The sequence below is a fragment of the Aquarana catesbeiana genome, linkage group LG11 (genome assembly GCF_042186555.1).
Source record: "Aquarana catesbeiana isolate 2022-GZ linkage group LG11, ASM4218655v1, whole genome shotgun sequence".
NCBI classification, from domain to species: domain Eukaryota; kingdom Metazoa; phylum Chordata; class Amphibia; order Anura; family Ranidae; genus Aquarana; species Aquarana catesbeiana.
The window spans coordinates 265225518-265251332 of record NC_133334.1 but is presented as its reverse complement, the minus strand read 5'-3'; the positions used below and the strand labels follow the sequence as shown (position 1 = coordinate 265251332).

The window sequence follows — 25815 nt, the reverse complement described above, 5'->3', positions numbered from 1 at the left end:
AGCAATGAGCACTCGATGAGCTCTTCCCGCCAATTCCTGTCAGGCGAGCATTGCATGCCGGGGATTCCTCGCGCTCCAACCCTCTTTAGTGGTCCCCGCGCGCTCCCTCCTCCTGACTCCGCCCACCATAGAACGCCGCCCGGCCCCTCCCTTTACCTCCACCCACAAACAAAGCTGCGCCCTGCCCCTCTTCTGACACCGCCTACCAACAGAACGTCGCCCTGCCCCTCCTCCTGACTCCGCCCACCACAAAGCTGCGCCCTGCCCCTCCTCCTGACTCCGCCCACCATAGAGCGGTGGTCCTCGGGTGACATGAGGGGTCCGGTGAGATCGGTGCTCCGCGGCGGGCTGAGGAGGACGGGGGTCTCCGGGGCCCCCAGGAGGGATAAGAGTAGTGTGGTGGCGGAGGCCCCCGCGGTGCGGAGCCGGATCCTCACTCTGCAGTCTATGAACCCCAATGTGCGGGCGGTGGAGTACGCTGTGAGGGGACCGATCGTCACCAAGGCCGGGGAGATCGAGAGAGAGCTACAGAGGGTGAGGACTACAACTCCCAGCATGACAGGAGGACTACAACTCCCAGCATGACAGGGGGACTACAACTCCCAGCATGACAGGAGGACTACAACTCCCAGCATGACAGGAGGACTACAAATCCCAGCATGACAGGAGGACTACAACTCCCAGCATGACAGTAATACTGACCGGGGGACTACAACTCCCAGCATGACAGGGGGACTACAACTTCCAGCATGACTGTAATACTGACAGGGGGACTACAACTCCCAGCATGACAGGGGGACTACAACTCCCAGCATGACAGTAATACTGACAGGGGGACTACAACTCCCAGCATGACCGGGGGACTACAACTCCCAGCATGACTGTAATACTGACAGGGGGACTACAACTCCCAGCATGACAGGAGGACTACAAATCCCAGCATGACAGGAGGACTACAACTCCCAGCATGACAGTAATACTGACCGGGGGACTACAACTCCCAGCATGACAGGGGGACTACAACTCCCAGCATGACTGTAATACTGACAGGGGGACTACAACTCCCAGCATGACAGGGGGACTACAACTCCCAGCATGACAGTAATACTGACAGGGGGACTACAACTCCCAGCATGACCGGGGGACTACAACTCCCAGCATGACTGTAATACTGACAGGAGGACTACAACTCCCAGCATGACAGGGGGACTACAACTCCCAGTATGACTAATAATGACAGAAGGACTACAACTCCCAGCACGACAGGGGGACTACAACTCCCAGCATGACTGTAGAAATGACAGGAGGACTACAACTCCCAGCATGACCATAATAATGACAGAAAGACTACAACTCCCAGCACGACAGGGGGACTACAACTCCCAGCACGACAGGGGGACTACAACTCCCAGCACGACAGGGGGACTACAACTCCCAGCACGACAGGGGGACTACAACTCCCAGCATGACTGTAATAATGGCAGGGGGACTGCAACTCCCAGCATGACAGGGGGACTACAACTCCCAGCATGACAGGAGGACTACAACTCCCAGCATGACTGTAATAATGGCAGGGGGACTGCAACTCCCAGCATGACAGGGGGACTACAACTCCCAGGATGACCATAATAATGACAGAAAGACTACAAGTCCCAGCACGACAGGGGGACTACAACTTCCAGCACGACAGGAGGACTACAACTCCCAGCACGACAGGATGGGTACAACTCCTGGCATGACAGGGGGACTACAACTCCCAGCACAACAGTAATACTGACAGGTGGACTACAACTCCCAGCATGACAGGAGGACTACAACTCCCAGCATGACTGTAGAAATGACAGAAGGACTACAACTCCCAGCATGACTGTAATAATGACAGGGGGACTGCAACTCCCAGCATGACTAATAATGACAGGGGGACTACAACTCCCAGCATGACTGTAATAATGACAGGGGGGACTACAACTCCCAGCATGACTAATAATGACAGGGGGACTACAACTCCCAGCATGACTGTAATAATGACAGGGGGGACTACAACTCCCAGCATGACTAATAATGACAGGGGGACTACAACTCCCAGCATGACTGTAATAATGACAGGGGGACTGCAACTCCCAGCATGACTAATAATGACAGGGGGACTACAACTCCCAGCATGACTGTAATAATGACAGGGGGGACTACAACTCCCAGCATGACTAATAATGACAGGGGGACTACAACTCCCAGCATGACAGTATTAATGACAGGAGGACTGCGCTGTGTGTACACGGAGCTCAGGACCTCCACTGCTGTGCAATGCTGGGACTCTGCATGTCCTATGAAGAGAAAACTTCCTGGGGCACTACAGATCCCAGCATGCTCAGTGGAGATGCTGTTCCTGTACATGTGCAGAGTCTGTGTGAGCCGGAGATGTGTTGGGCCTCGTATGTTCCGCCCTTTATAACGTGACATGTGAGAAATCACCAGGAATGTTACCGGCTACCGTTGCCAGCCTCCGGGCCCCCTCCCCTCCCCCGTTGCCATTCTCCCTGCCTCTATTGTAATCCTCATCACTGGCGCAGTCACTTGTCATTCAGGCGTCACCATCGATGATACATTTCTCCTGCTGGAAGTGATACTTCTATGCTGGAACTTTGGACCCGTTGGATCTCTTGTGTTACATTGTTGAAGCTCTGATGAAGGGGGACTGGTGAACCCTGAAATTTGTTGCCTTTTGTTTCTTTTATCTTTTGGCTTTCTTTGTTACATTGTTATTGAAGAACTTTTCAGGTGACTATTTGGCGATCTTTTGACTTGTTAGCGTTGGGATTCCTTAACCACTTCAATACCGGGCACTTAGACACCTTCCCGCCCAGGCCAATTTTGAGCTTTCAGCGTGGTCGCAATTTGAATGACAATTGCGCGGTCGTGCTACACTGTACCCAAACAAATTTTTTTATCATTTTGTTCCCACAAATAGAGATTTCTTTTGGTGGTATTTGATCACCTCTGCGGTTTTTATTTTTTGCGCAACAAATAAAAAAATACCGAAAATTTCGGAAAAAAAAAAAACAAGTTTTTCTTTGTTTCTGTTTAAAATTTTTTGTAAATAAGTACGTTTTCTCCTTCAATGACGGGCACTGATATGGCTGCACTGACGGGCATTGATACAGCGGCACTGATGGGCACTGATGAGGTGGCACTGATGATGGGCACTGATAGGTGGCACTGATGGGCACTGATAGGTGGCATTGGTATGCGGCACTGATGGGCACTCATAGGCGGCACTGATGGGCACTCATAGGCGGCACTGATGGGCACTCATAGGTGGCATTGATTGGTACATATGGGTGGCACTGATGGATACTGATGTGTGGCACTGATGGGCACTCATAGGCGGCACTGATGGGCACTCATAGGCGGCACTGATGGGCACTCATAGGCGGCACTGATGGGCACTCATAGGCGGCACTGATGGGCACTCATAGGCGGCACTGATGGGCACTCATAGGTGGCATTGATTGGTACATATGGGTGGCACTGATGGATACTAATGGGTGGCACTGATGTGTGGCACTGATGGGCACTGATAGGTGGGCACTGATGGGCACTGACAGGTGGCACTGATGGGCAATGACAGGTGGCACTCATAAAACATATTGGGGGCATTGCTGGAACATAATGGTGCCAATCAGTGCCCATTTGTGGGCACTGATTGGCACAGATTGGGCACATGTGGATGGCCATGGGGTACATACCTGGCCATCCACATGTTGCCCCTTCCCTGGTGGTCCTAGTGGAGATCCCTGGTGGTCCAGTGTGGTGATCTGAGGGGGGCTGCGCTGATAAACAATCAGCGCAGACCCCCCCTTGTCAGGAGAACCGCCGATCGGCTCTCCTCTACTCGCATCTGTCAGACTCGAGTGAGGAAAAGCCGATCAACGGCTCTTCCCATTGACAGCGTGATCAGCCGTGATTGGACACGGCTGATCATGTGGTAAAGAGCCACCGCCGGAGGCTCTTTACCAAGAGCGGTGTGTCAGGCTGACACACCGCGCCACCGATCGCCACGATGCGTTCCCCCGGGGGGCGCGCGGGAGGCATGTTATCCTGCTGGACGTCATATGACGCCCAGTCAGGATAACGGAACCACTTCCCGGACGTCAATCCGCTATAGGGCGGGCGGGAAGTGGTTAAAGGGGTATTTAAACGTTTGGCTTAAAAAAAAAAAAAAAAAACATGTTATACTTGCCTCCTCTGTGTAATGGTTTTGCACAGAGCAGCCCGGATCCTTTCCCACCGACGCTCCCGGCTCGTCCTCCTTGGCCAGTGCACCCAATACCAAGCCGCTTGCTATGGGGGCACTGATGTGTGCTCGCTCCTGAGCCCTGCTCTTTGCATCCATAAGACACATAGAGCTGTGGCTCGTTCCCACCGCCCCCCCCCCCCCCCGCTCTTTCCTCATTGGCTCACTGGCTGTGATTGACAGCAGTGGGAGCCAGTTATTTCTGCTGCAGTTTCAGCCAATAGACTGAAATAGAAAGAGGTAGACCCAGGATAGCTGAGGGTCTCTTTTGCACATCACTGGATCGAGAGAGGGCTCAGGTGAGTATTGGAGGGGGGTGGGGGGGGGGAGCTGCACACAGAAGTTTTTTTTCCTCTTGATGCATAGAATGCAAACCTTCAGCCTTCACAACCACTTTAAAGTAAGTTTGTAAATGAAAATCTTGAAACAACCCATTCAGTTTGAAATAGAAATGAAAGGCAAAACATTTTTGTATAGATAGATAAAAAGGTAAGTTTGACATGTTTGTTGTTTTTATAGAAAAAAAGAGACTTTATAATCACTTTAATTTTAGGGCACACAAATGCAATACATTGCTCAATGTTTGGGTAAAATATAACAGATGAGGTTGCATTGAGTAAATAGGTACCAAACATGTCGAGCCTTACCATTGTGCACAGCGGCGATGAAGATCAGTGTCCTGGTGTGTGAGCTTTGTGAATTAAGCCTCCCATGTGTTTCCAGCTGTCATAGGAAAGTATTAGAACGTCAGCAACCTGGTGGGGTGAGGTATAGCTGGTCGGGGGGGGGGGGGGTGCTACCGCCGCAGCTGCTGGATGGTTATGCTGGAACTTGTGGTTACACAGCTCATATATGCCTTTTGGCAGGCGGAGCTGTTGCTGTCTTGTAGACCAGGATTTCGGCAGATTGCTGAGACTTGTAGTCCCACCAGAAGAAGAGCTGATCTGTTCTGTACGGTTGTGATCAGCGGACGGCCCCGGAATCTCTCCGGTCCCCATTACATCCTTGTGCTCCGGGCCTTCCACCTGTCGGTAAGGATGGTGACCCCGGCATTCCTCTGCAGGTTTTATGACGACCGCATTCCGCTCACACGGCAGATTTCTATTTATTCTGCTGGTCACAATTCTTTCTTCTCACCGGACCGCATTCCCTGCATTGCATGTTATGTTCGAATTGCTCCATCTCACTTTCTGCACGGTTCGGATTATATTACTTTTATCTAGCGTTATACCGGTGCTGATACAGTGAGGGTGAAAAAGTATTCAATCCCCTGCTGATTTTGTACGTTTGCCCACTGACAAGAAATGATCAGTCTATAATTCTAATGGTCGGTTTATTTTAATGGTGAGAGACAGAATAACAACAAAAATATCCAGAAAAACGCATTTCAAAAAAGTTATATATTAATTTGCATTTTAATGAGAGAAATAAGTTTGATCCCCTATCGATCGGCAAGATTTCTGGCTCCCATGTGTCTTCTATACTGGTAACAAGCTGAGATTAGGAGAACTCTCTTAACGGGAGTGCTCCTAATCTCAGCTTGTTACCTGTATAAAAGACACCTGTCCACAGAAGCAATCAATCAATCAGATTCCAATCTCTCCACCATGGCCAAGACCAACGAGCTGCCCAAGGATGTCAAAGATTGTAGGACCTACACAAGGCTGGAATGGGCTACAAGACCATCGCCAAGCAGCTTGGTGAGAGGGTGACAACAGTTGGTGCGATTATTCGCAAATGGAAGAAACAAAATAACTGTCAATCTCCCTCGGTCTGGGGCTCCATGCAAGATCTCACCTCGTGAAGTTTCAATGATCATGAAAACGGTGAGGAATCAGCCCAGAACTACACGGGAGAATCTTGTCAATGATCTCAAGGCAGCTGGGACCATAGTCACCAAGAGATTAATTGGTAACACACTACGCCGTGAAGGACTGAAATCCTACATGCCCACAAGGTCCCCCTGATCAAGAAAGCACATGTACAGGACCGTCTCAAGTTTGCTAATGAACATCTGAATGATTCGGAGGAGAACTGGGTGAAAGTGTTGTGGTCAGATGAGACCAAAATCGAGCTCTTTGGCATCAACTCAACATGTCTGGAGGAGGAGGAATTCTGCCTCTATGACCCCAAGAATACCATCCCTACCGTCAAACATGGAGGTGGAAACATTATGCTTTGGGGGTGTTTTTCTGCTAAGGGGACAGGAAAACTTCACCGCATCAAAGGGACGATGGGCGGGGCCATATACCATGAGATCTTGGGTGAGAACCTCCTTCCCTCAGCCAGGGCATTGAAAATGGGTCGTGGATGGGTATTCCAGCATGACCATGACCCAAAACCATAGGCGTGCGCACAGGGTGTGCCAGGTGTGCCCTGGCACACCCTAATCCCCCCATGCGCATTAGTGTTATTGTTCTGTGTAGCAACTGGAACATGGGAAAGATCTCCCTCTTACGGGCTCTGCCATAAGAGAAGTGTTTATCCTTTTCTCTTTCACTGTGCCAGCAGGGAGATCAATGTGCCGGGGTCATATATATGTAGATACATACACATGCATGTGTGTTTGAGCTTAAGGGTGCACACCCTAATGCATTAGGCTGCGCACACCTATGCCCAAAACACATGGCGAAGGCAACAAAGGAGTGGCTGAAGAAGAAGCACATTAAGGCCCTGGAGTGGCCTAGCCAGTATCCACACCTTAATCCCATAGAAAATATGTGGAGGGAGCTGAAGGTTCGAATTACCAAACATCAGTCTCGAAAAACTTTAATGACTTGGAGAGGATCTGCAAAGAGGACAAAATCCCTCCTGAGATGTGTGCAAACCTGGTGGCCAACTCCAAGAAACGTCTGACCTCTGCTATTGCCAACAAGGGTTTTGCCACCAAGTCATGTGTGAGGTATCGCTGTGATCGCTAGAGAGCGAGCAATAAGTGGTAGCGCAAGACCTCCTCTATAACTCCTAAACGGGTAACTTTAATTTTTAAGTACTGCAGTTTGTCGTCATTCCACGAGCGTGCGCAATTTTAAGGTATGACATGTTGGGTTTCTATTTACTCGGCGTAAAATCATCTTTCACATTATACAAAAGAATTGGGGTAACTATTGTGTTTTTTTTTGTTTTTTTTCTAATTCATTAAGGTTGGGTTCACACTGCAGCACGCTGCGGCTCACAGCAGGAGTCCGGCGCGTCTCCATTCACCGCTTTAAGTCAGATATCAGGCCAACTTTTTGTGGGTGGAGCCTGCTGGGCCCCTCCTACAACTCTGCTCTCTCTTCTTGTGACAGGTATTGTCTCCGACCCCCTTCTGTAGTTTTCTGCAGTGGGTGGAGCCTGCTGGGCCTTTCCCACCGCACCGGCTACTGTATGTACAGCATATTGATGATGTCACTGCTACTTTTAAAGAGGTCATATCCAGGATTGCAAAGGCATGTGATGCACACACAGAGGACTTCTCTCCTTTTCTCCTATTGAGGAATATTTATATATAAATGAGAGTTTTTTTGTGCCCGGAGTTCTGCTTGGAACGTGATGTTTTCCTAGAAAGTGAGGAATCCAAGTCATAAGGAATATTTGTATAGGAAAGAATAGCAGATCACTTCCTGTACTCTATTTGTGATCTCTGCAGGATGCTCTGAGCTAATCTGCTTCCATCCATTCTCCTCCATGCTGGATTGCTCTCTGCGGAGTGCTTACATTGTGCTTCTTATAGACTTGCTTACATTGCATTCCTGCAGTCATTGAATTTTCAGCCTTTGCTAGCCCTGCATTCCTGCGGTTTAGTATTACCATCCTTCCAAGATAATTTTTTTGCTCCGTATTCAGCAGAACGGGCTTTGTAGATAATGGGTCTTTTGGAATACATTGGGTGAGGGGGGGGGGGGGGGTTGACCTGTGGAGATTTCCTGCCTCCTTTTTAGTGGAGCAGCGGAATTAAAATTCCGGTGCCGAAAGCGAAAATTGAAGATGCATGTGTCCGATAACCGTAATGGACGATTTTTGAATTTAAATACTGTGGCTGTCGTTTTTGCGTTGCAGCCAGTGGGACGCAATTTTGCCTTGTAGTCAATGGGACACTGCATGCCATTATCGGCACTTTTTTTTTTTTTTCTTTCGGAAAAATGCTGATTATTTTTTGTGACCGATATCAGTGCATCCCTGCTCCCTTTTGCAGTGGGTTGTGGGGAGTAGGAGTCCCCTTAATGGGATGCAGGCAGTAATAAAATCCTGTCGGAGGCACTAACCTTTCCTCAATCCTCCACACGCAGGTTTCCTTTAAAATCATTCACGTAAAGGCTTTTCTAAACCCCTAGGCACCGACAGTATGCGAATATGCGGCCTCTTGTTGGGTGGGCCTTGACGCCGAGAGGCCGCATAGCTGTGTACCAAATTGCGGACACAGCTGTGTACCAAATTGCGGACACGGCTGTGCCGAGAGCGCGCTCCCGGCACAGTTAGGCTCGGTTCACACTTGTGTTATGTGGGAAACCTGCGAATCCAGTGCGGGTTTCAGCATCGCACCCAACTCGCCCGGCAGTACACACTGCCATATGCGAACTGCCGGCAGTGTCAATACATTGTTAATGACACCCCCATTTCAGCTCGCATATCGCACTGCTAACTGTCACTTCGGCCATGAATCGGATCGCATGGGGTGTGAACACACATAGGGATCCTGGTGCGGACCAAAAAAAAAAAAGGGTCCTGTGCGAGTTTGGTCCGAATGCCATACGATATCAGCCATACTATATTTATGGCTGAAATCGCATTGCACCGACATCTGCATGTGATTTGCACTACAGTGCGGTGCGAATCACATGCGATCTCGCAGAGCACAGCAGTGTGTACAGCTTTCTGATCATGTGACAGCCAATCATGGCGTTCACATAGTCCTTAACCCCCGAGCCGCTGAGAGCCTGAGCCGGCCGCTCCCGCCTCCCTCCACAACCCAGCGCTCCAGCAAGGGGAAGGGGGAAATGGGAGAGGCAGGACAGATAGCGGTGACTCTCAGTCTTAGAGCCGGTGGGGGACAGAAGCAGCATCCACCTAGGTAAGTATGAATCTGAAAAAAAAAGAGACCCATTTCTTTTAAAGATGAAGAGATCCGGCATGCTTTCTGTCTGACGCCCATACAATGTGAGTATCATGGGACAGATAGGGACATACCACACAAAAACATTAATTTTTTTTTTTTTTTTTTATAAGCAGAGCTCCACCCAAAAGGGGAAGCTCCGCTTGTTTGCCTCCTCCCACGCTGCACCTTTTGGGGGGGGGGGGGGAGCGGGTACCTGGTTTTGACAGGAACCCATTCCCACTTCCAGCTGACATCACTGGGGTGACCTCAGCTAGTAGTTGGGTCCCCCTTCTCCTTCCCCCACTTCCGGGTCATTCACAATCCACAGTGCGCTTTACGCATGCGCAGTAGGGAACTGGTTGTGACGCCGCAAGGCTGGTTTCCCTTAGCTGAGATGGTGGCGGCACCCCAGAGCCGAATGAAAAATCGGCTCGGATGAGGACCCCGCTGGATCCCTGGACAGGTAAGTGTCCTAATACTGAAAGTCGTCGGCTACAGTATTTGTAGCTGCTGACTGTTAATTTTTTCTGAAGGAGCCCGGAGGTCTGCTTTAACATACAAAGTCTTCAACTTCCTTGACTTGATTTGGAGACTTTCTGACGGGTTGTCATCAGACGGGCGAGGCCAGAATATCTTCTCATGTTGATGATTTCATTCTGCATTAGATGAGCTTGATGGATTTTTACCTCTGGGCAAAACACACCGCCTTACCAGTTTTCAGTATTCACTTTCTGTGAGGGGGGTGGGATCATGGAGGTGCCAGTGTTAGGCTCGGTTCACACTGGGGCAGCTTCAAAGTCGCCCGATGAAGCCGCTCCGCACAGCACGACTTCAGCGCAGCTTGCAAACGACTTCTTTAACCACTTCAGCCCCGGTAGATTTGCCCCCTTAATGACCGGGCCATTTTTTGCGATGCGGCACTGCGTCGCTTTAACTGATGATTGCGCCCCGGAAGATTTGCCCCCTTAATGACCGGGCCATTTTTTGCGATGCTGCACTGCGTCGCTTTAACTGATGATTGCGCCCTGGAAGATTTGCCCCCTTAATGACCGGGCCATTTTTTGCGATGCTGCACTGCGTCGCTTTAACTGATGATTGCGCCCTGGAAGATTTGCCCCCTTAATGACCGGGCCATTTTTTGCGATACGGCACTGCGTCGCTTTAACTGATTGCGCGGTCATGCGATGTATCCAAACAAGAATGACGTCCTTTTTTCCCCACAAATAGAGCTTTTTTTTTTTTTTTTTTTTTTTTTTTTTTTGGTAGTATTTGATATCGCCTCCTGCAGTTTTTATTTTTTGCGCTATAAACATAAAAAAAAGCGTCAATTTTGGAAAAAACACAATATTTTTTACTTTTTGCTATAATAAATATCCCCCAAAAAATACAAAAAAACGAATTTCTTCCTTGGTTTAGGCCGACATGTATCCTTCATATTTTTATATAAAAAAAAAAAAATCGCAATAAGCGTATATTGATTGGCTTGCGCAAAAGTTATAGCGTCTACAAAATAGGGGATAGATTTATGGCATTTGTATTATTTTTTTTTTCTACTAGTAATTGCAGCGATCTGCGATTTTTTTTTTTTTTTTTTTTTTTTTTTTTTTTTATCGGGACTGCGACATTGTGGCGGACAGATCAGACCCTTTTGACACTTTTTTGGGACCATTGACATGTATGCAGCGGTCAGAGCTAAAAAAAAAAACACTGATTACTGTGTAAATGTCATTGGCAGGAAAGGGGTTAACACTAGGGGGCATTAGGAACAACTGATCAGTCTCCTCACCCCTGACATAACAGAGATCTGTCTATGTACATTGACAGACCTCCATTCTGTCTCTCTCAGGAGCGTTCACAGGTGCCCGGCGGACATCGCGCCCACCGGGCACGCACATCGGCTCCATCGTCATGCGCGCGCCTCCGGCAGCACGTGCCCCCTAGTGCTCTTAAAGCGGCCTATGTACAGCTACGACGGCTCGCCCAGGGGAGCCAACCTGCTGTAGTAGATCTGCGGCGGCTGGTCGGGAACCAGTTAAAGTGTTTTGATCACTTTTGTTATCGTAAGGAATGTAGACATCAGCTAGTGATAACAATACAGCATGACAGGTCCTCTTTATGAAGCGATCTGGGGTTTAAAAGACCCCAAATTTCTCCTCTTCCCTTTAAAAGCAAAAGATCAAAAACCTTTTTTTTTTTTTTTTTTTTTTTTATCCTGTGCTTTTAAGAAAAAAAAAAAAACGCAGAAGTGACGTTGACATCACCCCGGTCCTCCAAGGGCATAGAGATGAGTGGTGGCCATTTGCCATCACCCAGTGTACATGAGGCCTAAATAGGCTCGGCAATGCAGCCACTCCCTTGAAAAGAACTGGACTGTTTATCAGTTGTACCAGAAGAGCGATCGTCCGTATTTCCTGCCCTCGTTTGATTATAAAGCATGAAGGACTCCAATGTATCTGGAAGCATCGGAGACCATTTATCATGTTTTTTTGTGCTCGTGTCTCATAAGGAAGAAAATGTCATGCTGCCATGGCAACCTCCAGTTAACCGTCCGCATTTTGATCTAAACCTCGATCACTAAAATCTCATATAAGCTTCAAGTGCCAGTTCACACCAGCGCACTCTGCGAGATCGCATGTGATTTGCACCACACTGCAGTGCAAATTGCATACGGTGTCCGTGCAATGGGATTTCAGCCATGCAAACTTACACAGGACCCTTTTATTTATTTATTTATTTATTTATTGCTCCTCACCAGAATCCGATTCATATCCGAAATGTCAGTTCTCAGTGCGATATGCGAGCTGAAATGGGGGTGGCATTACCAATGTATTGACACTCCCGGCAGTTGGCATATGGCAGTGTGAACTGCTGTGCGAGACGGGTGCGATGCGGGAACACGGATTAGGGTTTCTGCACCGCACAAGTGTGAACCGAGCCTTATATGTTAAAGCACGGCTTGACAAATTTGCTTTAGTAGGAGCCAGCTAAAAAATGTTAGGTGCCAGTTTTTATTTTTAACTAAGAAAGCTTACGGGTGGAACGCCTAACCTGTTCCCGAAGGATGAACTTATCCTTTAGCCCTGTCACAGCCAGAGCGGTTTTTGCATTGTTTGCACACCTTTTAAAAAAAATATATTTTAGGACTGAAGATTACATAAACTCCCAAAAGATATATTTTCTGAAAGCAGACGCCCTAGAGAATAAAATAGTGGTAGTTCCAATTTTTTTATGTCGCACGATATTACCGTTAAGGTCTTTGTAAAAAAATAAAACTAATTAAAAGTTAATTTTAGGGGCAAGTGAGGCTGCCTTGACGGGCACAGTGAGGCTGCCTTGACGGGCACAGTGAGGCTGCCTTGACGGGCACAGTGAGGCTGCCTTGACGGGCACAGTGAGGCTGCCTTGACGGGCACAGTGAGGCTGCCTTGACGGGCACAGTGAGGCTGCGTTCAGGGGCACAGTGAGGCTGCGTTCAGGGGCACAGTGAGGCTGCGTTCAGGGGCACAGTGAGGCTGCGTTCAGGGGCACAGTGAGGCTGCGTTCAGGGGCACAGTGAGGCTGCGTTGATGGGCACAGTGAGGCTACGTTGATGGATGCTGATATACTTTATGTTAATATTTATTTTTGGAACTTAATTCTGATTAAAACATTTAACAGTGTAATTTCATGAGATAATTTACAAGGGCGTGTTTAGGGGCGGACTTAGGGGTGGAGCAGGGGAGCGGTTGGGTGGGGCAACTGGTGTCGAGTAACTCTTAGAGCCCATTCACACAGGGACGACTTGTCAGGCGACCTAGTCGCCTGACAAGTCGCCTCCCGTTCTGTGCTATGGAACCGTTCTAAGGGGAGCGACGCAAGTCGCTCCGACTTAGAAAAAGGTTCCTGTACGACTTCGGGGGCGACTTGCATAGACTTCTATACAGAAGTCGTTTTGCAAGTCGCCCGGGCAGTCGTGTGCAGGTCGCCTCGCTGAGGCGACCTGCAAGTCGTGTTGCCCCTGTGTGAATGGGGTCTTAAGGCCTGGCTAGTGCTCAGGACTTTGAAATTTTGAGCCCTGATAAAAATATAAATATTTTTTAAAAACTGTTGGTTTTGGTTTTCGGCATCCTGCATTTTCGGATTGGGTTTCGGCACCAAAATTTCCATTCGGTGCACTTCCTACTTTTGTGCAAACCAACCAATATACGCTTATTGGGTTTTTTTTTTTTATCCAAAAAAATGTAGCAAAATACACTTTTGGCCTAAATTTATCAAGAAATTTAGGTTTTTTTTTTGTTTTTATTATTATTATTATTATTATTATTAGATATGTTTCATAGCGGAAAGTAAAAAATATTGTTTTTGTTTTTTTGGGGGAGGGGGTTTGTTTGTTTTTTGTTTTTTTTATATATTATTATTATTTTTTTTTTTTTTTCCAAACTGTTGGACTTTTTTTTTTTGTAGCACATAAAATAATAAATGCAGAGGTGATCAAATACCACCAAAAGAAAGCTCTATTTGTGGGGGGTGGGGGGGGGGGGGAGAAAAAGGACGTCAGTTTTTATTTGGGTACAGCGTCGCACGACCGCGCAATTGTCAGTTAAATTAACGACGTGCCGTATCGCAAAAAATGGCCCGGTCTTCCGGAGGTGAAGCGGTTGACAAAATAAAAGCCATTTCTGTTGGGTTTGAATTTCTGTAGACTGATGTAAATTTGGTCACCTTAGCGCTGTAGATAGGAATTTTGCTAATTGATCAACCTGCATAATGAATAGATTTCAGATGTGATTGTATGGGAGATATCCCCAGGGCTGACATACCAAAAAAAAAAGAACGTATTTATGTTGCGCTAATCTTTCATTAAAATATTCTAGGAAACAAAATAAAGTTTTCTATATTGCACGGCGTGATAATAACAATGCACCATTGTTTAATGAAGCCCGTTGTTGGAACATAAGCACCTTATTTGTGATGTAATTGCTGGCTTCCTGTATCTATAGAAATGAATGGTGTGAAATAATCGTCTCTATCTTTTATTGTTCTTACTATACAATTGTTGAGTCCATTATCCTCCGAGATCTGCTCTGATATGAGGAAACTGACACAAAACATTAACCACTGACAGGTTGATTGAAAATGTTCTGAAGGAAGAACTTGGAGAGAGATGAATATAATTGTGTCATTTCTAGAGGGGGGGGGAGAGAGAATCAACAATAGGGACTTTGTACTGAATGCAGTTGCCATGGTAACCCCAGAGCCTGCGACCCGGCAGTGTAGCGGATACCGGATGCACATGCAAAGTTGTCCCTGCGCCAGCAGAGTGAGGGCGGCAGCAGTTAAATATGGAACTTCTGACACATTTTTCTGTCCTATTATTAAAAGCAACTGCATAGAATTTTTAACTCTTTCTGTTGCATTATTTAATGTACAGTTCATCAGGAAAGTAGTCACAGCGCTTCACTTTTTCCCCACACAGCCTTATTCCAAAATTGGATTAAATTCATTATTTTCCTTAAAATCCTACAAACGATACCCCATAATTACAACGTGAAAGAAGTTTGTTTGAAATCTTTTGCAAATTTATTAAAAGTAAAAAAAAAAAAAAAAAACGAAAAAGATGCCATGTACATAAGACCCCATTCACACAGGGGCAACACGACTTGCCGGTCGCCTCAGCGAGGCGACCTGCAAATGAATGGCCGGGCGACTTGCAAAACGACTTCTGCATAGAAGTCTATGCAAGTCGCCCCAAGTCGCCCCCGAAGTCGTACAGGAACCTTTTTCTAAGTCGGAGCGACTTGCGTCGCTCCCCTTAGAACGGCTCCATAGTACAGAACGGGAGGCGACTTGTCAGGCGACTAGGTCGCCTGACAAGTCGTCCCTGTGTGAATGGGGTCTAAGTATTCACAGCCTTTGCCATGACACTCCACAATTGAGCTCAGGTTTCCACTGATCATCTTTGAGATGTTTCTACAACTTGGTTGGAGTCCACCTGTGGTAAATTCAGTTGATTGGACATGATTTGGAAAGGCACACACCTGTGTATATAAGGTCCCACAGTTAACCAAGCCATGAAGTCCAAGGAATTGTCTGTAGACCTCGGGGACAGGATTGTATGGAGGCACAGATCTAGGGAAGGGTGCAGAAAAATGTCTGCAGCATCGAAGGTCCCAATGAGCACAGTGGCCCCCATCATCCGTAAATGGAAGAAGTTTGGAACCACCAGGGCTCTTCCTAGAGTGGGCCGCCCAGACAAACTAAGCGATTGGTGGAGAAGGGCCTTAGTCAGGGAGGTGACCAAGAACCCGATGGTCGCTCTGTCAGAGCTCCAGCATTTCTCTGTGGAGAGAGGAGAACCTTACAGAAGAACAACCATCTCTGCAGCACTCCACCAATCAGGCCTGTATGGTAGAATCGCCAGATGTTAGCCACTCCTCAATAAAAGGCACATGACAGCCCACCTGGAGTTTGCCAAAAGACACTTGAAGGACTCTCAGGCCATGAGAAACAAAATTTTCTGGTCTGATGAAACAAAGATTGAATTTTTTGGCCTGGATGGTAAGCGTCATGTCTGGAGGAAACCAGGCACCGCTCATCACCTGGCCAATACCATCCCTACAGTGAAGCATGGTGGTGGCAACATCAATCTGTGGGGATGTTTTTTAGCAGCACGAACTGGGAGACTAGTCAGAATCAAAGTAAAGATGAATGCAGCAATGTACATGGACATCCTTGATGAAAACCTGCTCCAGAGAGCTTTGGACCTCAGACTGGGGCGAAGGTTCATCTTCCAACAGGACAACAACGCTAAGCACACAGCCAAGATAACAAAGGAGTGGCTACGGGACAACTCTGTGAGTGGCCCAGCCAGAGCCCAGACTTGAACCTGATTGAACATCTCTGAAGGGATCTGAAAATGTCTGTGCACAGACGCTCCACACCCAACCTGATGGCACTTGAGAGGTCCTGCAAAGAATGGGAGAAACTGCCAAAAAATAGGTGTGCCAGGCGTGTAGCATCATACTCAAAAAGACTTGAGGCTGTAATTGGTGCCAAAGGTGCTTCAATAAAGTATTGAGCAAAAGGCTGTGATACTTCTGCACATGGGATATTGTTTGTAGAATTTTGAGGAAAACAATGAATGTATTCCATTTTAGAATAAGGCTGTAACATAGGGCTGGGAAAAAAATCAATTTAAATCTTGAATCGAGTTGAGAGGTCAAATCGATTCAAAATTTAAGCAAATCGATTTTTTTAGATTTTTTTTTTCACCGCGCCGGTCCCGAGGCGCTGCGGGCATGAGTTTTTAGGCGAGGCCGCGGCTTCGACCTAGTCCGCGGATACGGCCGGACGCCGCGGACTAGGCTGAAGCCACGGCCTCGCCTAAAAACTCATGCCCGCAGCGCCTCCGGACCGGCGCGGACACCAGAGAATCGAAGATTTTTTTTTTTTTTAAGTAAATCTCCCAGCCCTACTGTAACATAACAAAAATGTGGAAAAAGTGAAGTGCTGTGAGTACTTTCCAGATGCGCTGTATATGGTGTATCCTAAAATTTAAAAATGAAAGGGGTTAGTTCACTTTTGACAAAAAAAAAATGGCTATTGCAGATAAGGGATGTCTGTAGATAAAAACAAACTGTGCAGCTTTGGCCAGAGTTGGATAAAACCCTTGCTATAGGTGTAGACCATTTATGTACCTCCTGAAGCCTGACTGGAAAAACTCCCAGAACCTTGCTACGGGAGGCTCAGTTGTTACGGCTCACCTTCTCCATCACAGGAGTGAACTCCTCAAATGCTGAGCTCAGATCTTCTATGTCAGGGGTGATTGAGTGGATGTTGGGGGGGCTTGAATAAGAAAGGGCTTGTTTAAATAGGCAATGTCATAAAACAGAACAAAAGGGAGGCGCGCACACCTAGTGAATTAACCAAACACCGTGGAGCCCGAATGCCTTCACTGACTAGCCCCTCCCCATGGGATGGGGGATGTGCTGCTGTGTGTTACACTTTTTAAACCAATGCTCTCTTAGTGTGGTGCGCTGGAAGCACCTATACCAGTGATGGAGAACCTTGGCACCCCAGATGTTTTGGAACTATGTTTCCCATGATGCTCAACTACATTGCAGAGTGCATGAGCATCATGGGAAATGCAGTTCCAAAACATCTGGGGTGCACAATTCACCATCACTGACCTATACAATGTAAGTACCCTGCACAATTTTAAATACATTTTTGATAGTGTTTAAAACAATTCAAGCACTATTGGCATCTTTCTCTCTGCATATATGATGTTACTGACTACTGAGGAGGAGATTATGGGAGAAGTTTAGGAGCCAGCTGCGTTGGATATCCCTTGAGTCCTGGAGTGGCTCACAAGCGCTGTTTGACAATGTTTAGCTGGGGGGGTTGCATTCCTAGAGGAAAGCCTATACCCATGGGGGGGGGGGGGGGGGGGGCACAAGTGAGGTTATTCGCTGGTGGTTTGGACGTGAATTAATGTTTTTTTATCGATTTAACATTCACTTCTGGGACATTCGATTGTTTTAATATATGGACCTTTTTGCACTATATTGCATAGACATCAATAGAGCTTGGGGTTACTACTGAGTGGGGAATCGGCGAAGCTGGGGGTTCCTACTGAGTGGGGGATTGGCAAAGCTGGGGGTTCCTACTGAGTGGGGGATTGGCAAAGCTGGGGGTTCCTACTGAGTGGGGGATTGGCAAAGCTGGGGGTTCCTACTGAGTGGGGGATTGGCAAAGCTGGGGGTTCCTACTGAGTGGGGGATTGGCAAAGCTGGGGGTTCCTACTGAGTGGGGGATTGGCAAAGCTGGGGGTTCCTACTGAGTGGGGGATTGGCAAAGCTGGGGGTTCCTACTGAGTGGGGGATTGGCAAAGCTGGGGGTTCCTACTGAGTGGGGGATTGGCAAAGCTGGGGGTTCCTACTGAGTGGGGGATTGGCAAAGCTGGGGGTTCCTACTGAGTGGGGGATTGGCAAAGCTGGGGGTTCCTACTGAGTGGGGGATTGGCAAAGCTGGGGGTTCCTACTGAGTGGGGGATTGGCAAAGCTGGGGGTTCCTACTGAGTGGGGGATTGGCAAAGCTGGGGGTTCCTACTGAGTGGGGGATTGGCAAAGCTGGGGGTTCCTACTGAGTGGGGGATTGGCAAAGCTGGGGGTTCCTACTGAGTGGGGGATTGGCAAAGCTGGGGGTTCCTACTGAGTGGGGGATTGGCAAAGCTGGGGGTTCCTACTGAGTGGGGGATTGGCAAAGCTGGGGGTTCCTACTGAGTGGGGGATTGGCAAAGCTGGGGGTTCCTACTGAGTGGGGGATTGGCAAAGCTGGGGGTTCCTACTGAGTGGGGGATTGGCAAAGCTGGGGGTTCCTACTGAGTGGGGGATTGGCAAAGCTGGGGGTTCCTACTGAGTGGGGGATTGGCAAAGCTGGGGGTTCCTACTGAGTGGGGGATTGGCAAAGCTGGGGGTTCCTACTGAGTGGGGGATTGGCAAAGCTGGGGGTTCCTACTGAGTGGGGGATTGGCAAAGCTGGGGGTTCCTACTGAGTGGGGGATCGGCAAAGCTGGGGGTTCCTACTGAGTGGGGGATCGGCGGAGCTGGGGGTTCCTACTGAGTGGGGGATCGGCGGAGCTGGGGGTTCCTACTGAGTGGGGGATCGGCGGAGCTGGGGGTTCCTACTGAGTGGGGGATCGGCGGAGCTGGGGGTTCCTACTGAGTGGGGGATCGGCGGAGCTGGGGGTTCCTACTGAGTGGGGGATCGGCGGAGCTGGGGGTTCCTACTGAGTGGGGGATCGGCGGAGCTGGGGGTTCCTACTGAGTGGGGGGGGAATCGGCGGAGCTGGGGGTTGCTACTGAGTGGGGGGAGATCAGTGGAGCTGGGGGTTGCAACTGAGTGGGGGGGGGGATCAGCGGAGCTGGGGGTTCCTACTGAGTGGGGGGGGGATCAGCGGAGCTGGGGGTTCCTACTGAGTGGGGGGGGATCAGCAAAGCTGGGGTCTCCTACTGAGTGTGGGGGGGGGATCCGTGGAGCTGGGGGTTCTTACTGAGTGGGGGATCTCCTGAACAAGGGTACCACTGGGCCCCTTTAAAACAAATAGAGAATCAACACATACAGGAAATTTGCCAAGCTTCATTATAGCATCACAGAAGCATTAAAGCAGGCATGTCCAAAGTCCGGCCCGCGGGCCAATCGCGGCCCGCGGTCCGGTTTCGGACGGCCCGCCTGGTAATTTTGACATATATATCTTTTGTGGCCCCCAACGAATCCCCGAGCGCCGGGGGCCATAAAAGATAGATATGCTGGCTGCCTTGGAGGGGGCGGGACAAGCGCCGTACAGGATACAGGAGAATTTCCTGTTTACACGGCGTCCTGTGTAAAAGGAAGTCCCGTCTCCTGCGCTGCCATTGGACAATTGTTTTGTCCATCATAGGAGGCGGGACTTTCAATTAAAGAGGCCGCCGTGTAAACAGGAATTTCTCCTGTATATCTGTTGGCGCTCGTCCCGCCCCCTCCCTGTCTCCTCCAAGGCTGCAGATGGACATGAATCAGGCTGCACTGACAGCAATGGTGAGTCTGCATTCATGTCAATGTGGTGGGGGCTGCCGTATTTATGTCAATGTGGTGGGGGCTGCATTCATGTCAATACGGTGGGGGCTGCATTCATGTCAATACGGTGGGGGCTGCATTCATGTCAATACGGTGGGGGCTGCATTCATGTCAATACGGTGGGGGCTGCATTCATGTCAATACGGTGGGGGCTGCATTCATGTCAATACGGTGGGGGCTGCATTCATGTCAATACGGTGGGGGCTGCATTCATGTCAATACGGTGGGGGCTGCATTCATGTCAATACGGTGGGGGCTGCATTCATGTCAATACGGTGGGGGCTGCATTCATGTGAATGTGGTGGGGGCTGCATTCATGTCAATACGGTGGGGGCTGCATTCATGTGAATGTGGTGGGGGCTGCATTCATGTCAATACGGTGGGGGCTGCATTCATGTCAATACGGTGGGGGCTGCATTCATGTGAATGTGGTGGGGGCTGCATTCATGTCAATACGGTGGGGGCTGCATTCATGTCAATACGGTGGGGGCTGCATTCATGTCAATACGGTGGGGGCTGCATTCATGTCAATACGGTGGGGGCTGCATTCATGTCAATACGGTGGGGGCTGCATTCATGTCAATACGGTGGGGGCTGCATTCATGTCAATACGGTGGGGGCTGCATTCATGTCAATACGGTGGGGGCTGCATTCATGTCAATGTGGTGGGGGCTGCATTCATGTCAATACGGTGGGGGCTGCATTCATGTCAATACGGTGGGGGCTGCATTCATGTCAATACGGTGGGGGCTGCATTCATGTGAATGTGGTGGGGGCTGCATTCATGTGAATGTGGTGGGGGCTGCATTCATGTCAATACGGTGGGGGCTGCATTCATGTCAATACGGTGGGGGCTGCATTCATGTCAATACGGTGGGGGCTGCATTCATGTTAATGTGGTGGGGGCTGCATTCATGTTAATGTGGTGGGGGCTGCATTCATGTCAATACGGTGGGGGCTGCATTCATGTCAATACGGTGGGGGCTGCATTCATGTCAATACGGTGGGGGCTGCATTCATGTCAATACGGTGGGGGCTGCATTCATGTCAATACAGTGGGGGCCACATTCATGGCAATGGAGTGGGGGCCGCAGATGGGCACTGATTAGGCTGCATTGATGGGCACTGACCCTTATTTTGCTTCACAGTTCTTTATTTAAAATTTAAGATTTTTTTTCCTGAAACTTCATTTTTAAAGTGAAGGTGCATGTTATAAGCAGATTAAATCCGGTATATCCAAATAACACGCCCAAGCTCATCTATTCACCACACACAGCACAAAGGCAAGAGAATTCTTGTTGGGCCGTGTATTAGTGCTCGGATGGACACACTTAGACCAAATTTTAATGGTTTAAGAATGTCAGGCAAAATGGTCGGCCCTCAAGCATGTTCTATTCATCAAATCTGGCCCTCTTGGAAAAAAGATTGGACACCCCTGCATTAAAGCATTTTAGAGCGGTAGGCGCTTTAATGTGTATTAAAGTCAAAGCAAGTATAAAAGTGAGTCGGAAAAGAGCTCACTGCTATGATGGCAGTCCTGGGAGTTTTTCAGTCAGGCTTCATGAGGTACATATAAAGAAGTACTGCGCCAACCTATAAAGTGTGAGCAGCCAACACAACAAGACTAATTGTGGTAAAAATGGGGGTATAAAGTGTAGCGCTAGAAATGAAAGAAACAAAAATATGTAGAAAAGTGAAACTGGAGGCTATCTGGAAAGACTGGTCTCTCACGTATAGAAACTTTTAACAATAAATATTGTGTGTTTCACAACTGTGAAAGTGAAAAAATGCGTCATGCGACTTAAAGTCGCACAAAAAAAAAAACTGAATATATGGTGTCACTAGTATTTGAAGTATATTACAGGCAGGAGTGCAAAACAGTGTAAGCTGCAATAAACTGCAAAGTGTCAACGTATAAAGGTGACTAGTAAAAATAGACTTGCAATAAAGCACACAAATCTAAAACCCGTGGTGGATCTTATATAAATTACAATGTTATAACAGCTGAAACCAAAAAATACAAAATAAACAGTGAATGTGAGTCCCAAAAGTGGTAGTAGTGAAACGGGATGTAATGAAGAGGCAACTGCTGTATAAGTCAAACAGTCTCTGGGGTGGATGTATTCAATGGGGGATGTACACCCAGGAGTGCCTTCACCATCAAAGGGAAAAGGGGAGAAAGAGGTACTCTTACCAGGAGCGATGGACCCAGCTCACCGTACGGTGCAGGTTGCTGTTGTGGCTATCTGTGCAGTAATCCTGGATGGCGGTGACGTCATCGGTATGCGGCAGCTCGTTCTTTCCTCTCAATAATTTCAGTACTTCACAATTGTTTAAACCCCTTTCCTCATGTTTTGATTTATTGTTTATTTTTCCTATAGGGCATTAAGAAACCTTTCGATGAGGTCATAAAAGCCAACATTGGGGATGCCCATGCTATGGGACAGCAGCCAATCACATTTCTGCGACAGGTAACAAGTACTGTTTTGTCCTTTGTCAATAGCATCATGTAAATAATTTGCATTATAGGGATGTTTATTTTTCTGTTAAAGGGTCCATCCAAATGGAAGGTCAATCACCTATTCATTTTTAATATCTTATTATAACTGTACTCATGGTATAACCTATTTCTAAATTTGGAGTGTAGACCATCTAAAAATGGGAATTAATGGTGAACAGAACTGAGAACTCAAAGCACACCTATAGTAGGTGCACACAGATCAAAGTGACCTTATAGCTGCATAGTGTATACCTACCTATGCAACCCCTGCACAGCACTTTGATCAGCTGCAATAACCCCCTGCGTGGCACCACCGTCAGCCGCCACAACCCCCTGCACAGCACAGCGGTCACCTGCAATAACCTCCTGTGCATCCTGAAATTTCAAATATCATGGCAAATACCTTTCTTCCCATCCCTGCAATGCAGTGTCAGAATGACCTATTACTACCAGGCTCAAAATTCCAAGTCCTGAGTTACTAGCCAGGTCTTAAGGGTTACTCACCAACAGTTGCCCCACCCAACCCCTACCCCACCCCGCCCCTAATTCCACTCCTAAACACGCCCTCATAAATTAACTCATGAAATTACACTTATTGTTTTATGCAGAATAAAGTTACAAAAATAAATCTTAACAACAACTTTATCAGTTCCCATCAATGCAGGCTCACCTGTGGCCATCATAGCGGTGTAACCAGTGCCCACCCATGCAGCCTCACCTGTGGCCCACCATTGCGGCGTGACCTGTGGCCCACCATTGCGACGTGACCTGTGGCCCACCATTGCGGCGTGACCTGTGGCCCACCATTGCGGCGTGACCTGTGGCCCACCATTGCGGCGTGACCTGTGGCCCACCATTGCGGCGTGACCTGTGGCCCACCATTGCGGCGTGACCTGTGGCCCACCATTGCGGCGTGACCTGTGGCCCACCATTGCGGCGTGACCTGTGGCCCACCATTGCGGCGTGACCTGTGGCCCACCATTGCGGCGTGACCTGTGGCCCACCATTGCGGCGTGACCTGTGGCCCACCATTGCGGCGTGACCTGTGGCCCATCAATACAGCGTGACCTGTGCCCATCAATGCAGCGTGACCTGTGCAGAGGAAGAGAGAGGGCGGCCGGATCATCACAGGAGAAGAGAGTGGAAGAAGAGAGAGGGTGGCTGGATCACAGAGCGGGGATAGCCCGCTGTAACAGCTTACATTTGAATTGCCTCCGCTCGCGATCACACACAGTCCCGCCTCCTGACCTAGCGCCTGTTGGAGATAGAACACGTCCACACCAGCATTGAAATGGCGTTCTGTCTTGTCACAGGCGCTGGGTCAAGAGGCAGGACTGTGTGTGACCGCGAGCGGAGGCAATTCAAGTGTAAGCTGTTACAGCGGGCTATACCCGCTCTGTGATCCAGCCAGCTCTCCTCTTTCTCCACGCTCTCTTCCCCTTTGATGATCCAGGCCACCCTCTCTCTTCCCCTGGGCGAACAACCCCCATTCAACCCTGCCTGCCGGCGGTGCTCGCCACCCCAATCCCAGGCAGCCCACGCTTGCCAGCCATCATTTTCCACTTGCAAAATGCGAGTAGGCGAGTGGAAAATTTGAGGGCTGACTGAGCACTGTTCTGGGGAGGGGGGGTTGACAGGTTGATCACCTACTTTCACAAAAGTCAATATTTTCATAGCATTTTTGGAAGGGTCAGTGCCAGGATTAAGGGCAACTGGGTGGCACACAAGGAGTACCCTGGGACACGGGAATATTTCATACTCTGCAACTGCTAGGTCACTTTGCCTTGTGAAAAATGGCCAACAGGGGTGCTTGAGGCAAATAGATGTCAGCCTAGTTTTTAAGATGTCTGTGAATGGTTCAGCCTGTCTGGATCTACTTTTAGATGTAAATATCAGGTTTGGAATGATCCATTACCTTGTAGTGGGTGAAGCTCTGCACAGTCCCCCTCCTATTTTTTTTTTTTTTGTGTGTAATGAGTATTGTCCTTCCGTGGCCTTCCCATCAATAAATAACCGAGTATTGCTTTTGCTGCTGTTTGCAGGTGGTAGCATTGTGCACCTATCCTGATCTCCTGGACAGCCCGCGTTTCCCAGCGGATGCCAAGAGCAGAGCCAGCAGAATCCTGCAGTCATGCGGAGGATACAGCCTTGGTGAGATGCAGTAATTGATAAGCCTTAGTATTCAGACTAAACTGCCTTGTTTAAAAATATATTGAATGTTGTCAAACAGAATAAAATCTCATTTAGAGCTCCACAGAGAAGGAAGACATAAATCATCAGACGTGTGGGCCTGCGTGCCAGCCACTAAAATCCTCAGGCTTGGCTCAGCCTGCAGCCTCTGTACAGCACCAGCATGTCAATGAAGAGATGCAAAGAGGAAATTGTTAATATTTTTCTTACCTAGATAATGGCTGATAATAAACCGGAATGAAACTCTCTTAGTCGACATGAACTATTAAAGGGGTTGTAAAGTTGTGGGTTTTTTTTTTTTTTTTTTTTTTAAATACCATATTTATCGGCGAATAACACGCACCCCAATTTAGGAGGGAAGTTTCCAGAAAAAAAAACTTTTTTTTTTTTTTTTTCAAATAAACCACTTTGAAGCAAAATAATGGTCGGTGCCCATCTGCAGCCTTTAGGCAGCCTCTGTTCCCATCTGCAGCCTGATCTGCGCCCATCCAATGCAGCCTAATGCCCATCTGCAGCCTCTATGCAGCCTCTGTGCCCATCTGAAGCCTGATGCCCATCTGCAGCCTCTGTGCCCATCTGAAGCCTGATCTGCGCCCATCCAATGCAGCCTGATGCCCATCTGCAGCCTCTATGCAGCCTCTGTGCTCATCTGAAGCCTGATCTGCGCCCATCCAATGCAGCCTGATGCCTACCTGCAGCCTCACTATCTTTCATGCAGTGCAGGAAATCAGGAGGGGGACGAGCGCCGCCGGAATCACCGAGCCGTCATCTTCTGTTTACAGTACTCGGCTCTCACACACACACGTTCCGCCATCGCCATTGGACCAGCTCCTGTGATCGACAGAACACTGGTCCAATGCCGGGGGCGGAGGCGGAATGTGTGTGTGACGTCAGAGCCGAGTAAACAAGACATGTCGGCTCGGTGATTCGGCGGCGTCCCCCTCCTTCTCCGAGGTACGCTCTCGGCGTATAACACGCACCCCTGATTTTCCCCCTATTTTCAGGGGGAAAAAGTGCGTGCTATACGCCGATAAATACGGTAACTAACATGTTATACTTGCCTCCTCTGTGCAAGGGTTTTGCACAGAGTGGCGCCAATCCTCCTCTTCTGGGGTCCCCCAGCAGGGCTCCTCCCCGCATTGAGTGCCCCCTCGAAGA

General features: G+C 48.7%; 1 protein-coding gene across 1 annotated transcript in view; it reads left to right on the top strand.

Annotated features, from left to right (window-relative positions):
- The first annotated feature begins 233 nt into the window (after positions 1-233).
- Positions 234-25815, top strand: part of GPT2 (glutamic--pyruvic transaminase 2) — a 58505-nt gene continuing 32923 nt past the window's right edge. The window contains exons 1-3 of the mRNA XM_073605802.1: positions 234-534; positions 22349-22438; positions 24510-24618. Of these exons, the coding sequence (XP_073461903.1) occupies positions 313-534; positions 22349-22438; positions 24510-24618 (421 nt within the window). The 5' untranslated portion in view covers positions 234-312. The remainder of the gene's footprint in view (positions 535-22348; positions 22439-24509; positions 24619-25815) is intronic.